General features: G+C 42.2%; 1 protein-coding gene across 1 annotated transcript in view; it reads right to left on the bottom strand.

Annotated features, from left to right (window-relative positions):
• Window positions 1–3,153: 3,153 nt before the first annotated feature.
• Window positions 3,154–15,733, bottom strand: part of LOC123807973 (myocardial zonula adherens protein) — an 88,997-nt gene continuing 76,417 nt past the window's right edge. The window contains exons 12-13 of the mRNA XM_045822105.1: window positions 14,368–14,468; window positions 3,154–4,113 (exon numbers count right to left, since the gene is read on the bottom strand). Coding sequence (XP_045678061.1) covers window positions 4,017–4,113; window positions 14,368–14,468 — 198 coding nt within the window. The 3' untranslated portion in view covers window positions 3,154–4,016. The remainder of the gene's footprint in view (window positions 4,114–14,367; window positions 14,469–15,733) is intronic.

Below are 15,733 nucleotides of genomic sequence, written 5' to 3'. Positions count from 1 at the left end.
GGAGGAGCCTGCCTCACTGAGACAGGTTTTGGAGATGACAGGGTCTTGAGGTGCACACCTTTGTTTCCCTGGCACCCAGCATGCAGCAGCTGGCATGTGCTGGTTCAACGGAACTGGGCAGTCTGGGTAGTCCGATGTAGCCTGAGCTCCCCACCCCTTGCCTGAAAACCACCCTACAGTTCCTAGAGCAGGCAGATAGCATTTGCTGGGGAGAAAGTGGGTGGACATACAGACATACAGACCAGCTAGGGTCATCCGTAGTTAGTGTGCTCTCTAATGGGGGACCATGTCCTATCACTCAACTCCAGGCACTCCCCTCATGTCCCCTCCCTGGCTAGCTCTGAAAGCTGCCCTCTGGGGCACGTCCCAGTCAAATTCAAATCCTGTCTCAGGCACACAGCCTGATTTGTTTCTGTCTCGTGGCTGGCTCTTGCTTCTGGCTCACTAAGCAGCAGGCCCTCTCTGATTCTAGGGTCCTGGGGGACACCTGCTCCTTCTGAGCCCAGACCTGTTTCCTGTCAGCTGCCCACTCTCTGGGCCCTGGGGAAGCCTACAGGCCTGCAGATCACACCTGCAGTCCCTGAGCTCAGGTATCTGAAGGCAATATCCTGAAGGAACTGTTTTCACTGCCTGTTTGGGGGATGGATGCGGCTGCCTGAAGCAAGCAACTTTATACACTCCTCCATTTCTCATTCCCAATGTTGGCAAAGGAGTCGAGAAACCACACTCTCATCTTGTTGGTGAGAGTTTCAATGGATTCAAATTTCTACAGGCCAAATTGGACTGTGTGCACCAAAAGACTTAAGTGTACATAAGTTTTGACTCAGCAATTCCTTTTCTAGGAATTTATCCTGAGAAAATAATCAGGCAAGTATAGAAAGTCATATTGTACAAGATAATTCATCAGAAGATTGTTCAAAGAGTAAAGAGAACCTTTAAATTTCCAACAATAAGGAATAGATCGAGTAAATCATAGCATATCAATAAAATGGAATCCAATTAATTGTAAGAAACAATGATGTGGTTATATATAAAGAATTATCATAGTAAGTGAAGAGTTGTTACAAAAGTATGTAATGTTAATAGGTGGCATTTATTGAGTGCTTGCTATATGCCAAGCACTACTCTAAGGACTTCACAGATATTAACTTGTTTAATCTTCACACCACCCCTGGTTAGGAAAGGACTGCCACTGTCCCCATTTCACACGGATTGAAGAGACTCTGACTTGCCCGAGGCATGCAATAAGCGACCAGTTCGAGAGACTCCAGATTCCGCATTTCTAAATACCACGATTATGCAACTCAGAGTAGAGTCATATTTGCTGTGAGAACAAAACAAATAAATGGAGGGAGTGTGTGTGTAAAAGCCTGCAAGGAGTAGAATAAACACATTAGCTGGGGAATTATTTACATGTCTATTCTTTGTCTCAATAGAATAAGTTTACCACATCACATTGGAGCCATTCAATACCTGACCCGTACGGGGGCTGAGACGCTAATTCTTTCAGACGGTGGGCGGGGGTTACCAGAGTTAATTTTGACGAAGGATCAAGAAGGATCATCTCTATTCCATTCAGTTTTGGTCTGTACTGCTTCGAAACTCACTTTGTCTTTCTGAATAGTTCAAATAATGTTAAGAATTCTCTGTATATGGAAAAAATCTTTAAAAATACAAAGGGCCCAGATAGAGACCCCCTTAATGCTGCAGAATGATCCATAGTACTCTTTGAATGTAAAATTACTCACTACATTTTTTTCCTTTTTTCTTTCTTTCTTGTTTTAAGAAGAAGAGAAAGGAGGGAATATGGTGGTATTTGCAGAGTAGTTTCTGTTCCTGTCTTGGTGCCATTAAAACTGACGTTCTTTATGCCACTGCATTTCATTAAGAAATGACTTCCCGCCCTTGGCTGGCATAGCTCAGTGGATTGAACACGGGCTGCGAACCAAAGTGTCGCAGGTTCGATTCCCAGTCAGGGTACATGCCTGGGTTGCAGGCCATGACCCCCAGCAACTGCACATTAATGTTTCTCTCTCTCTCTCTATCTCCTTCCCTTCCCTCTCTAAAAAATAAATAAATAAAATCTTAAAAAAAAAAGAAAGAAAGAAATGACTTCCCAACCAGCTTCTCCAGCGGCCTAGGGGCTCCCCACTCTCTGTCACTCACAGTCCAGCTTCCCATTCCTGTTCCCAAGCACTCACTTTTTCTAAGATGCTCCTTTTTAGGGTTTGCCCAGGGCAAGCTTTTTTACCACTGGAGCATCCCCATGAGGGAGGGGAGCCAGGGGGCACAGAGGTTCAATCACCCCTGCAGAAGGAAGCCGTAGCTCTTCGGCCCCGCAGCTGCAGGCAGTGCCCCTGTGTGCACACCTCAGGAGGCCCCACAGTGGCCTGGCCTACTGGGTAGGTGTGATGCCCCAGGTTTTTAGAAGATGAAGGTGACATTCAGAGAGCTTTGATGACTTGCCCAAGGCCCTCTAGGCATAACTTAAATATAAATTTGGTTTCAAAATACAATACACATTTTCCTTTCTATACTATCCTGACTCACAGGGATTTACCCAACTGAATTGCTTTGTTTTCTTTCTTTGGCACTTTTTTTTTTGAAGTGGGGAAGTAGGGCATAGGAAGACTAAGCAAGAGGTAGGGTGATTTTTTTAAGTAAAAACTATTTTTTTAATTTTATAACCATGTATGTACAATATCTTACTCTTTTCAGAAGATGCGTTAACTAGTCAAATTTCAGAGTTTAAAAATCCACACACACGCTCTCTATCTTATAGTTTACAAATGCTTCTATAGACTATCCAGGGGCGTCAACCTCACTTTCACCGGGGGCCACATCAGACTCACAGTTGCCATCAAAGGGCCAAATGTAATTTTAGGACTGTATAAATGTCCTAAACTCCTTAACAGTTAAGTGAGAGCTGGTGCTGCTGCAGGTAGAAACAAGGTGCCAGGCACACTGTGCAAGGTGCAAGGTGCCGGACGAAATGAGGTGGAGGGCCGGATTTGGCCCACGGGCCTTGCGTTTGCCACCTGTGGATACTGACTGAAATCTCACCATGCCCTGAATTTGACACTCACTCCAGAGTCCAATTCTGCATTCTAGCCCCTGTACACAGTCATGGGCGAAACACAGAGACAACATCAGTAGACAAAATATATGGCATTTATTAAACAGATGTGACACAGGTTATTATAATATCAAAGTAGAGAAGGCATGAACAAGCTATTCATTCATTTAACAAAAACACCAATCAATACTGAGAACATGAAATGATCAAATTTCCACAACATAAAAAATTTTCTTTCAGTTAAAGTGTGAAAGAGAAAAGAATCACAGGTCAAATAAATACAGTGATTTCCGTTGGCTCCATAAAGGCATAAGGCACGAGTTAAACTGCAGGATCGGCATGTCAGAATGAAGCATGTCTGCCCACACGAGGACCACCTCCAGTGGTCCCCCCAGCACTGCACACACTCGCCGCGCCAAGGGGAAACGGCACCTGCGCTGGGAGTCCTTCCCTCCAGGGTCAGGTTTCCCCGGGTGCCCGTGCCCTTGTGGACAGGCTTCTCTGCACCAGAGAAATGCTGCCTCTAATACTTTCACGGGTAAACACAACCTTCATGCAGTAACAAATGGTCCTGGCATGAATAACATGAAGTTTCAAATGAATGCCCTTTTTCCTCCCAACTGAAGTCTAGTAAAGCAAAATAAATTGTAAGAGAATTCTTCTGGCCGGGATTTCAGATGTATACTTGGAAAACTAATGATGGCCCAGTACAGCAAGGTAAGCTGGTTTGGGGTTTGAAATATGACCTTGTAAACCTCTATCCTCCCCTCCCCCTCCACTTTCCTTCATGTTTTAAGAAATGGATCAGAACCTCAGGAATTTCCATTCTGGCTTAAACTGTGTGTATGAAGAAGCAACAGTCACCCTTTCTGGACTTCAAGCTGCAGGGTTCCAGGCCCTTTGTCCCCCTGTAGAAAGTGCGCTGCCCGTCTCTGAGTGCCTAAGTCAGACTTTTCTTCATGGTCAACTCCAGCACACGTGCATACGGGGCATAGCTCCTGGAAGGCATCGCAATTTCGCGGGTCTGATTTGCTTCGCTGAGAAATGAAAAAAAGGCTGGTCAGGAAGATGAAATGAAACTCTCCATGTTCTTGGGTGAGAAAACTCTAGAAAATGGCTTTCCAACACTGGAAAATAGATTGTAATAATGCAGTTGAATATTTCATTTAAATGTTACATAAGGGACCATTATTTGTAGCAACTTTTAAAGGTTTAGCACGTGCAAGGCATCAATGATTCAGGAGAATATAAAACATGCGTTGAAGGAACTCATAATGTGGTAGGAAAGATACGTGGATAAATAATTTTAATACAACGTAGGGCGCCGCTGTAACAGAGACACGAAGAGCCGTGCTGCATACTCCCCATCTGCCCATTCGGATCTACTCTCCTCCTTCCCTACCTCATTCTGAGCCCTGGAAGCTGACCTGGAGGTCACCACCAATGGATGCCCTCACCCTGTAGCTTCCAGTTGGCTTTGATCAACTGAGACGTGGTAGCCAGAGATAAGAAAATGGAAGGACAAAGGGGGGGGGGGGACATTTGTCCCCTTCCAGCCAGGAGGCAGCTTGCACTTACTACACTCCTCTGGCAAAGGCCACAGGTACACCCCTGCCCTCTGTCTCTTTTGCCAGCCCTCATCCCTGCCTCTTCAGGTCCAGGCTGGTAACAGCTTCTACTGTGGCTAGCTCCAGACTCTGCCACTGTCCCTTGTGTATTTTCTGTAAAGCTGCTCAAATCTTTACAGACAGTCCCTTCATTTAAGTCTCTTCAATAGTCCCTTCCAGCCAGGATCCTGAGAAATTTGACAATTAACGTATTATGGGCAAACTGAGGGCAGAGCAAGTTAACATCACTAGGAGGGCATCTGGAAATTCCCACAGGAAGATGCATCTTGAAGGATTCTTAGGCATTCCTCATGTGGGCAAGGAGATGGCAATTCCAGGCAGAAGGGACAGGATGTGCAAAGGCAAAGAAGGGTGAACATAAAGGCTGCAGGTGTGGAAGGGAGACAGATACGCTTGGTTCAACTGGAGCAAAGACTTCATGATGGGAAGTTATTGGAGATAAGGTGCAGTGGAGGAGGGCTTCCAGGTGGAGGTGTGCTCTGCTAAGGAGTTCAGAAGGTGACAGGGAACCACTAAAGGCTCCTAAGAGGTTTGGGGGCATGATGTGTTCATATCTGTATTCTAGCAAAATTCTTTGGTACTGCTGAGGGTCTGGAGGCAGAAGGTTAGTTAGGAGATTTTTGCTATTTAGGAGGTGATCATGAGAATGAACTCTAACAGTAGCACTGCAGGTGAAGTAGCAAGGAAAAGTTAGGGAGATATCTGGGAAGCAGAATTAATAGGATTTACTAACTAAGATGGAGACATATCCCATATTTTTTCCTCCTGGACAAATATACAACTACATTTGCCAGCCTCCCTTGTAATTCGGTGGGCCGTGTGACTAAGTGAGGGGAAATCATTTACAGCTGACCCTTAAAGAACATGGGTTTGAACTGAGCAGGTCATATGAGAATTACATGGGTTTTTAAATCCACGTGTAAGTGGGGGCCTGCATAGTTCAGACTCATGTTCTTTTAGAGACAATGGTATCCTCAGTCTGTATTTGGAAATTCACGTTTGCTGAGGGCCTATTTTACCCTCAGATTTTGCACTGTGTGGGGGCTGGTGCCCCTAATTCCTGCATTATCAATGGTTAGCCTGTAAAAAACCTTCTACATAAATCTATGTTCTTTCCTTTCATGCAGAGAATACAAGGAAGGACCCAAGAGGTGTCCAAAACCCAGGCAGAGTCACTAGATGGGAGAATCCTGGGTTCCCAAATGATTGTGCGGAGCAAGGCTCATACCAGCTTGCCTTAAACTACGGTGGGAAACCAATCTTCACTGTGTTCAGCCCCCAAGATCTCTGGACTGTTTGTTACAGCAGCTATATTTCTTAACCCGACTGATGCAATGACCAGCTGTGTCTATGAGATATAAGATTCAACCCCCCTTCCCTAACTTCCCACGTCCAATTACTCACCAAGTGGTGTCACGCCCTCTTCCAACCATGTTTTTTGACAAAGTCTGAACATGGAAAGAGGGCATTCAAGGAATCCATCTTCCTGGAAGAGAGCGTGGCATACAAAGGGGGGCGGTAATTTTTCTGGGGATTGCTTTTAATAATTTCCTTGCTAATATTAATCATGGTCTTACTTTGTACCCTGATTCCCATAAGAACAGGACATGAGAAGAAAGAGGCTTGAAAAGAGTCAATGATTGATTTTGAGGAAAATTCTGAAGGGACAACTAGTTCTCCCTAGACTATTGAATGATGCCCAGATTGTTTTAAATAAGGTGTTTATAAACCTGAGTAAGAAATTATCCCCGATTGTTCCCATAAAAGAATTCATAAATCAGTTACAATAGGTTGAATTATTGGCGACTTTCCCATGCCTGTTCCTTACCCATAGATACAAAGAGTCTTTCTAGAAAACAAGAAAAAAACTATATAGACCCTTACCCACAGCCCAGGGATACCCCTGGGTAGCATATTAGATTATTGGCAAATTATGGTATCCCCCAAAAGGAGCTAATGGTCTCCAGAGGGTTCCAGATCTCCCATTGTCTTATACAGGAGCATATAATGAGGGTGGCATTAGAATGGTCAATAAGGATGAAGTTCAAGTGCCTTATAATAGTCTAAATTTCATGGAAAGGCTAGCTCGAAGCAGACCTCCCTGGTGTTTATTAACTAAGAAATAAAAAGAGCTGAATTTCCTGTTTATCTCTCCTTACCTGTTTGTTTTGGAGATTAAAAGGTGGTGGGATTGTTAGATATTTGTATCTCAGGTTTATTGATTCGCTTAATTCCAATGAAGTTGTATAAAATAATTTCTTGACCAAAGAATAAAATCCCCTCTAATGAAATAGCCCCTGAGTGTCTAAAAGTTGTTGGAGTAACAGCCCCACCTTTACCTTGAATAGGAATATATATCAAATAGAATTAGACAGGCAAAGAAATAAGAAAAAGCTGGTTAACTATTATAAATTAAGCACATAGAAACAGTTACCAGGGAGTCAGAGTCCATGGTACATAGAGAAATATTTTAGACAGAAAAGGTAAATAGGTAAGTTAGACATCACAAAGGCCTTATAATAAATTTCCTATAACCTCTATTCAATTTAGCATATCCTTTTGCCCCATGACAAATTCTGAGAATTTTAATGAACAATAAGACATTCAAACTCTGTACGTACAGCTATTTCTAATTGTCTGATTTATGGCTCTCCTGGTTAAAATAATCTTTAATATAATTGAATCTATGGGAATTTTTGTATTTTTCCCGGTTACCTTTGTATTAATTTTTTTCTGCTTTACCTAATCGCAAATGTCAATCACTACTAAAAATGAAAGTATAAAAACCTGTTTGTACTTGCAATAAATGGAACAGAGCATCACTGTCCTCTGAGGCGTGTTGTCGTCTGTCTCCCACCGCCGACGCCTTACCCACCTTTCAGGAAACCCTGGACCTAGCTGCGGCTGGACCGCGGCAAAGTGGCATGAAATCTACGTCCTAAAATACTGTTTTGTCATCCATCTTCTCTATTCCCTCAGCCACTGCTTTAGTTCAGGCTCTCATAATTTATCTTTGAATACTGGAGTAGTATCCTATACAGTCTCCCTGACTCCAGTGTTGGCAAAGTCTTCCACCTCCCTGAACCCACTGTCAAGGACATCTTCCTAAAAAGACAACCAGAGCATATCACTGTTCTTACAACTCTTCAAAGTCTCCCCGCTACTCCCTGGGTGAAGCCCAACTCCTCTGTCTGGTCTACAGGTCCTCTACCATCTCCTGGTTTATCTCCTGGCTGGCCTTGCACACCAACACACAGTTCACACCACTGCACACCTCCCTGCCATTCTCTGGCTGATCCCTCCGCCTTGAATGCTTCCCTAATCAAATCAGTCTGATGAATTCCCGTCTATATTTCAAGACTCAAACCAAGCATCTATATGATAATTTCCCCAACTCCCCACACCAGTGATAGAAACGATCCTTCCTTTCTTTACACGTTCACCGTTTCCTTGGGCGGCACTGTCCAATTTCCCAAAGGTTCACTTTTGCTAAACTTTCCAATCACTAACACCTCCCATTACTTGGCAGTGATTTTCAACTAAAGAGCAGTAGGGAGATAGCTTCTTAATGGGGTCTATCGGAAGCTTGGGGCGGGTGGGGGACGTTAAACTTCACATGTCTCTCTCCAATTGATTCAATATGTCCCTTCCGTGCTCTCCACACTGTCACGCAGGGTTCTGACACACACCTGGAAGCAACTCATCACACCCACTGGTCTATGCGTTTGTCTCCCCTGCCGGGTATACTTTCTTAAGGGCGAAAACCACATCTCGATCATCTTCATGTTGCCAGAGGCTCACGCAGTCAGGCCAGGCACAGAGCCCGCACTCCACACACAGCAGGCAAGGGGATCCAGAGGGCAAAGGATGTCAGGAAGTAGTCAGAGTGTCACCTGCCGCACAGAGGAAGCCACAGGATCTGGCAACTCAGGGATCCTCAGGGACCTCAGCAGGCAGTTTACTGGAGTGCCAGGGGCAGAAGCCAGATGGCAGTTTCTGCCAACTACTGTGAAAATTCCACATAACAGAAATGGTCTCCAGTGACAATATCTTAAAAGCCTATAAAGTGCAGAAATATTTATAAAGGTAGACCTTCTGGGTTTCAAAAACAGGCTTTTATACCCTAACCAAAAAGAGGTGAGGTATTTTATTTAGTTGATCACTAGGAAACAACAAGATTTCAAGAACACAAATAATTTTTCAACTACAGAATTGAAATTTGCCCATTTTCTTTAACACATTAAGGCTATTGTTCACCTTTTATAAATCCATAAAGAGGCAGTCCCCCTGGGGGAAATGATAGCAGAATCAGCAACTAAAGATTTGACAAAAGCTACTTTGTGTTCTGGTCGCTGTAACAGGAATTTGAAAATGTCGGAATTTTAAAGTGCTTACTGTGTGCTTGGCACTTATGACCACAGGGAATATTTTTCATTAAGTTGTACCTATTAAGACATAATTTATGAGTTTGCTAGAAACCAGGTTTTACTTGGGGCTGGAGAAAGACGCCTCTTTTTTTTTTGTTTGTTTGTTTGTTTTTCCACTTTTCTTTTTGAACTAACATTAGCTGACCTGAAATTGCTCTCAATCTCTTTAATTAACATACATCAAATCTTTCAAATCAAGCTCTTTGGTCTTTTATTCTAAAAATAAGAGTTTAAAAGCCCATGAAATCCCAGTGAGTACCTTCCTACCCTCTCTCCTTGCTCTACTAAGAGCCTTACTCTCCAAGAATTTGTGTAACACAGAGTTTGATGAAAGCGGAGAAGGCAGAGATGGCGCTGATTAGATTAGACAGACGACACTGGTCTCCAGCAGGTTGGTGGCAGTGGGAATAGATAGGTGTGAAGCAAGTCACAAAGGAAAAAGACAGCACTGTACCTGTGAGTGAGTCTAGGAGCAAACAATTCATGTTTCAAGGTGACTGCAGTATACTGGGCTTAGGTAAGTGGGAAGGTAGTGGAAGAAAAGAAAAATATGAAAACGTGGTCACTGCACTGCAGACATTATGCCTGTGTCTCACTCATCTCAGCAAGCTTCTGAGGGAATTACTATCAAAATCTTGCTATTCTAGGTGACAAAAGCAACATGCAAAGAGGTGAGGAATTTGCCCAACCAAAGCTGTCAATGTAGCAAGAGGAGGCAGAAGTAGGACCCAAACCCAGATTACCTCCCAGCCACTGTTCACCACTACCGAGAGAAACTGACTTGGATGAAAAGAATGACTGGCTCAGCAATGGATCTGATGTGTATGAAGCTCAAGCAGATGCCAGCTGGGAGTGCTCAGCAGGCAACTGGAAATGAGGACTTGTATGCAAGAGAGAGGTTCAACTACTTGACGGCTGAGACACAGGGAGACAAGAGGAAAAGCAGGAGACTAGATGCCATCTTTGCAGAATGACATCACTAAGACAGACCATGAGGAGTTCCCACAGTAAGATCTTAGAAGAAGAAGAAGGACCATCAAAAAAGAAAAGATGAAGGACGGGCCAGGGAAGTAGGAGAGAACCAGGAGAGCAAAAGTCCTCCAAGGGTAAGAAGCAGACATTCTTCTGCGTGAGAAGAATGATCAAATGCTACAGAGTGTGGACAAAAAGGGGCCACGTACCAAACCTGAGAAGCTCAAGGGAGGCTTGCAGGGTGGCCTTACAAACTCAGAGACATACAGTAACCACACAGGATGGCCTGAAATTAATATTTTCTATAAAAGCCTTTCATGGTGAGTAGTCATGTCCTAGGGTGGAATTTTTCCCTAACAGAGGTCAATCTTTACCTTAACTGAGCCTGTCTGTTATCTTTTTGCATCTATGATAACATACCTTTGGAATGTCAAAGTAATTTCCTTTCTTGGATCCCTCAAAGCACAACCACAAATCCCCAAATTGCTATTGTTACCATGTTCATTGCTGGCTGTTAACTATCCTACAATTGTAAAGCAAGTATATGTCTATTCATTACTTTTCATCCAATCCCAGAGATTTCTTGCTTTGCTTTCTCCTGCCTACCTAATCTATTACCATTGGACTTCATGTAACTCCCTTAATCCTCATCCTTTGATTACAATGTATAAAATAAGGTGCAAAACTGCCATTTTCTAGAGCAGTTTCTCAATCCGTTGAGATTTTGCTTCCCAGAAATTGCCATCAGTTTGGCTCAAATTAATTTGTAAATGTTCTTAAAGGTTTGGACATTTCTTACGTTGACAAGAGGGATGGGTCCAATCAACAAATATTAAGCATCTACTATGTGCGAGGTACCACTCTAAGTAAGTCCTAGAGAGACTCTAATTAGTGAAATGGATGAAAATCCCTGCCCTCATGAAGCTTACACTCTAGTTGGGGGAGAAAGATAAGAAACACAAAGATGTAAAATATAAGCAAGAAATGTTTTTTCCGAGTCCTTTATTAAATAAATTATACTATAATACAGATTAGCTGCCTAAATCCCCACAGGGATGTCCAACATTTTGGCGTCTCTGGGCCACACTGGAAGAAGAGTTGTCTTGGGCCACACATTAAATACACAAACACTAACAAAAACTGATGAGCAAAAAAAAAAAAGGTTTTAAGTAAATTTACAATTTTGTGTCAGGCCGCATTCACTGCTATCCTGAGCTGCCTGTGGCCTGTGGGCCGTGGGTTGGATACCCCTGGTTCATTCATTCAGCCAACAAATGTTTATTGAGCATCAGATAAATGCTAGACAAGGGGAGGGCAGCCTAGGGTCCCTGTCCACAAGTGCGCCCAGTGTTGGCGGGGACAGTGAAAACATGGGGTGGAGTGGGGATAATAAATGGGCTTGATGGCTCTATTAGTAAAGAAAAGGCTGATTTCAACTTTTTTTCAGCAATGCATAAAAACAGAGCAGCTCTAATAGTGAAATGCTGCAGCCGTAGCACAGAGCACACCCCCGCAGGTATGAAGAGAAATGAGTCGCAGGTGCTGGGCTGCTCTACAGTGAGACGTGCCTGGCACCTGGAACACGCTGGGACCGCTCTGACGTCTCAGCTGCAGAGACCTCTCGGCCTGTCTAGGGGGTTTCAGTCCCCTGATAGTTTAATTGGACAGCTCAGTGCCTATTAAAGCACTACACATTTGATTAAGCTATTAACACATTTAATAAAATCGCTGATAACCACAAATGAAATTAAGTTAATAAAATTGACTTAGCACACACAAATTCATTTATATTTGATATAGTGTCTTATATATAAAGTCAGAGTTTTTACTTAGTTAATAATAACAATGGCTATTATTTATTAAGCACTTAACGTTGGTCTAGTTACCATGCTGAATACTTTACACACCTGTTTTCATGTAAGCCTCATAGCAACTCTATGAGGTCTGACACAGCCATCTTCATTCTTATTTTAAGGTTGAAATAACTGACACTTAAGGGAGAATGAGTAACTTGCCCAAGGCTGTACTCAGCTCACAGCCGGCTGGGCAGGTTCCCCAACTGGACCACACTGCCGAGTTCTTGGTGAGAGAACAGGGAGTAAGAATTTAAGGGAGTAAGCTTGCATCACGGAGGCTTAATTCAATACTTTCATTGATCTAAAACACTGTGGAGGACCCTGTTTTTAAAATTTTCTGCAAAACACTATAGAATCTTTCATTGGTTAGATGCAAGTTTGAAGTTCGAATAAGAACCAGGAATTTTGTTGGAACATACAGAACACAATTTAGTAACTCTTTAGTTATTATTGTAAAACCAGCAATGTACCACACCAGGACCCAGAGGCCGGGTTCTAATCCTGGCTGTGCGGCTCCCTGTCATTCACGTTATCTCCCTGGGCCTCAATTTTGGTGTCTATAAAACAGGGGGATTGAACTAAACTAAGGGGTCCCAATTTGTTTTGACCATATGACTCTTATTCAAACAAAACCTTACTTGAAATCCAACATATAAAAAACACTAAAAGCTGAGCTCTTCTCAGATATACTTTTTGATGGGGGTGGGCAGCGGAGGTGTGGGGGAGTCCCCACAGGCCAGTCCTTGCTACTCTCCCGCCCCAGAGCCCCTAGCCCAGGACGCGGCAGTTCCAAGTAACACAGGCAGAGAACTTCTGCCCCGAATCATCTCTAAAGACACCAAGGCCCTCGCTACCTGGACTGGCATGGCGCCTGTCACATAGTAGGCACTTAATAAATATTTGTGAGGAAACAAATGAAATATTATTCTGCCTTTTCGGAAATGCAGATATGTAGTTTTCATTTCCTTTGCTGATTGACCTGGGTAGTTAAAGTGCTAAGATGGATCCTGGGGGAAACCAAATGTTACATTTATGGAAAAGCTGCTTTTAGATACTGAAGTGGCTTCCAAGTTCACCGTGGCCATAAGTTAAGGGTCTGTCAGCACTTCCATTATGAAACCGCTTTGTGGTTTCATAACTTCACCATAAAATTTTGCTTCAGGCTATCCTTCGGCACACAAATTGAAAACCTCGTCTTAAGCCAAAATGTGGGAATTAGAAAACAAACAAGTGATTGGTTTCAGGCATAGTTTTGTACCTGTCCCAGCCAAACAAGATTTATTATGTGGGCAATTAGAGTGGACTAAGCCACTTGGTTCTTAAAAAAAAAATAAAAAAGGAGGGAAATGACCAAACTATTTATATTTCAAAAGGATTCCCTGAATATGATCAATCATTCCTTCTACCTATATTTTTATTATTTTTATCATGTACTTTGTACTCCCTGTGAATGAGCCCTGCAATCTATTTACATTTATTTCTCTCTCTCTCTTTCTCTCTCTCTCTCTCTCACACATCCTTCCTTCCTTCCTTCCTTCCTTCCTTCCTTCATATTCTGTTAATCATATCAGAATGATGAAATTGCCTTGTTTTTAGTAGAAGGCAAACAATGTAAATGGGAACAATGTGACATTCGATTCTGGTTACCTAAATTACAAGCCACATGTCATCCGCATCCTTCTTAGAAACTTTTTTTATATCTTCTTTGGGCCAAGCACAGTTCTGAGCACCCAGAGATGATGGGTTGTTACTGGTTCCCATGCTCTAATCTTACTAGGGAAAGACGCAGGCATGAGCGTGTGTGGAGCTTAACATTGACTGTGTCGGTCTTCCAGCTCAGAAATACAACTGAATGAAACAGATTGTAGTTACTGTATGTCTGCTCACAACTGAAGTACATCATTTATTCATGAATCTGATTTGGTGCTTGACAATAGTCTGTTATGGTGCTGGGAAATAGAAGAATTTTGTTCAAGATTTAGACCCTCTCTCCTCTGTAGGACTAAAGCACCTCACAGGTCCCTCTCACACTGTTGTGGATTACTGCCAAATTATCTATCTCCCCTTCCAGACTGCACTCTGGGACGGGAACTAAATCTCATTCTTCTCCAGGTCATAACTGTTGGGCACAGGGTAGGCCCTCAGGAGATGTTTGCAGAAGGGAGGGAGGGAGGGAGGACTAATCTCTCTCTGAACTGGCTTCCCAGACCTCTCCTTCGCCATCCCCTCTGCCCTGTACAATGCCCCCACTCCCACAGAAACCAGTCAGATGCTTCAACAGCCACCACTTATCTTTGCAGAAATATTTTCTGATAGAAAGAATGCAATTCTGGTCATAACAGTCCAGGAAAGTATTTTCTTAAGTCAAAGAAGAATTTGAGCCAGAAAAACAGGAAATTCCTAAATACCTGGGTAGAAGATCACAGCCCACTCCGATCTCTCTGGTTTCCACTTCAGTCTTGGGCTGGGTTTCTGTTAAATAATCCAACTTACTTTGTAGTTCATTATTCTAGAAATGAGGGGAAAAAGTATTTTTAGTAAAGCAAATATGTTCCCTGACAAATATACATGATACAATTTACCTATATTATCAGATTTCTCCATCACAATGTATTTATCGAACGCCTCTTATAGAGTAGGAATTGAAGAAATATACTGACTGTATCCTTACAGAGAGCTTTGTGTGCATGTACATACACATGTGTCCAATTTTATATAAATGGAAACAAACTAAATATCCTGATCTATACATAAATCTGTTTTTTCACTTAACAATTTGTTGTGAATACCTTTCCACATTTATTAGTCTTCTTTTTATGTCAACAAACTATTTTAATGCATTCATAGCATTCCATTGTATAGATGTACATTATTTATTTAACTAGTCTCTTATTGATGGGAATTTAGATATGTAATGCTTTCTTGCAATTATAAATAAGGTAAAGCTCAATGTTTAATACTCCCTTATTAAACTATAAAATGAGTAAGTCAATTAATTTAATTTAGTGGGAAATACCTCTATAACTTAATAATTAGTATTTCATAGGTGTGGAAAATTCAGAACCTCAAACATATAAAATAGAACAAGCTCTTTGGGATTAAAATTAGCATTCTAATTAGTTTCTTTTTTCAGGCCAGGGCCAAACATTACGTAGGTTGATGATTACATGCTCAGGAATTGGCAATCTGCCCCACGGGGGAAATGAAGGACAAAGGAGCAAAAAGGTGCGGACACTGGAGTGAAAACACATGCAGTGATGGTGCCTCAAACATAAAGGACAAAAAAATATATAAACATTCAGAAAGAGGGTAACAGTGGTTACACTGATATTTTTGGATGTTTATTGACAAGTTCTATATATTTTTCTATAATACTAGACTAAATTTTCATGAGGCAGTGACCATGTCTACCTTACTGGTTATATCTTCAGAGCATAGCATGTAAGAGATGCAAGATAAATATTTATTGAATAAAAAACATATAAATGTTTTTACAGTGGACATATTGTTTGTACAACTAGAAAAACTTCACAGTATTTGTCTTTTTTTCTTTTTAAGGTGCAGCTGCAGCTGAAGCACTATTATAAGGCACTAGATAGCACATAAAAGTTTAAAAGTTCTATGGAAACAGAAGTTCATTTGTTTGAACAAAAGATTGTGGGTTACAGCTCAGTAGCTCCTGCACTGAATGGATGATACCAGGAGTGAAGTAGCAGCTCTGGTATAAACTCGTGTTCTGCAGGATATAAAGAACCATGAATTCTTTCCACAAAT

This window comes from Phyllostomus hastatus, unplaced genomic scaffold (assembly GCF_019186645.2).
Source record: "Phyllostomus hastatus isolate PE091 unplaced genomic scaffold, TTU_PhHast_1.1 phas_scaffold_501, whole genome shotgun sequence".
Classification (NCBI taxonomy): Eukaryota; Metazoa; Chordata; class Mammalia; order Chiroptera; family Phyllostomidae; genus Phyllostomus; species Phyllostomus hastatus.
Note: the sequence above shows the minus strand (reverse complement) of the source record. Positions and strands in the feature narration are given on the sequence as shown.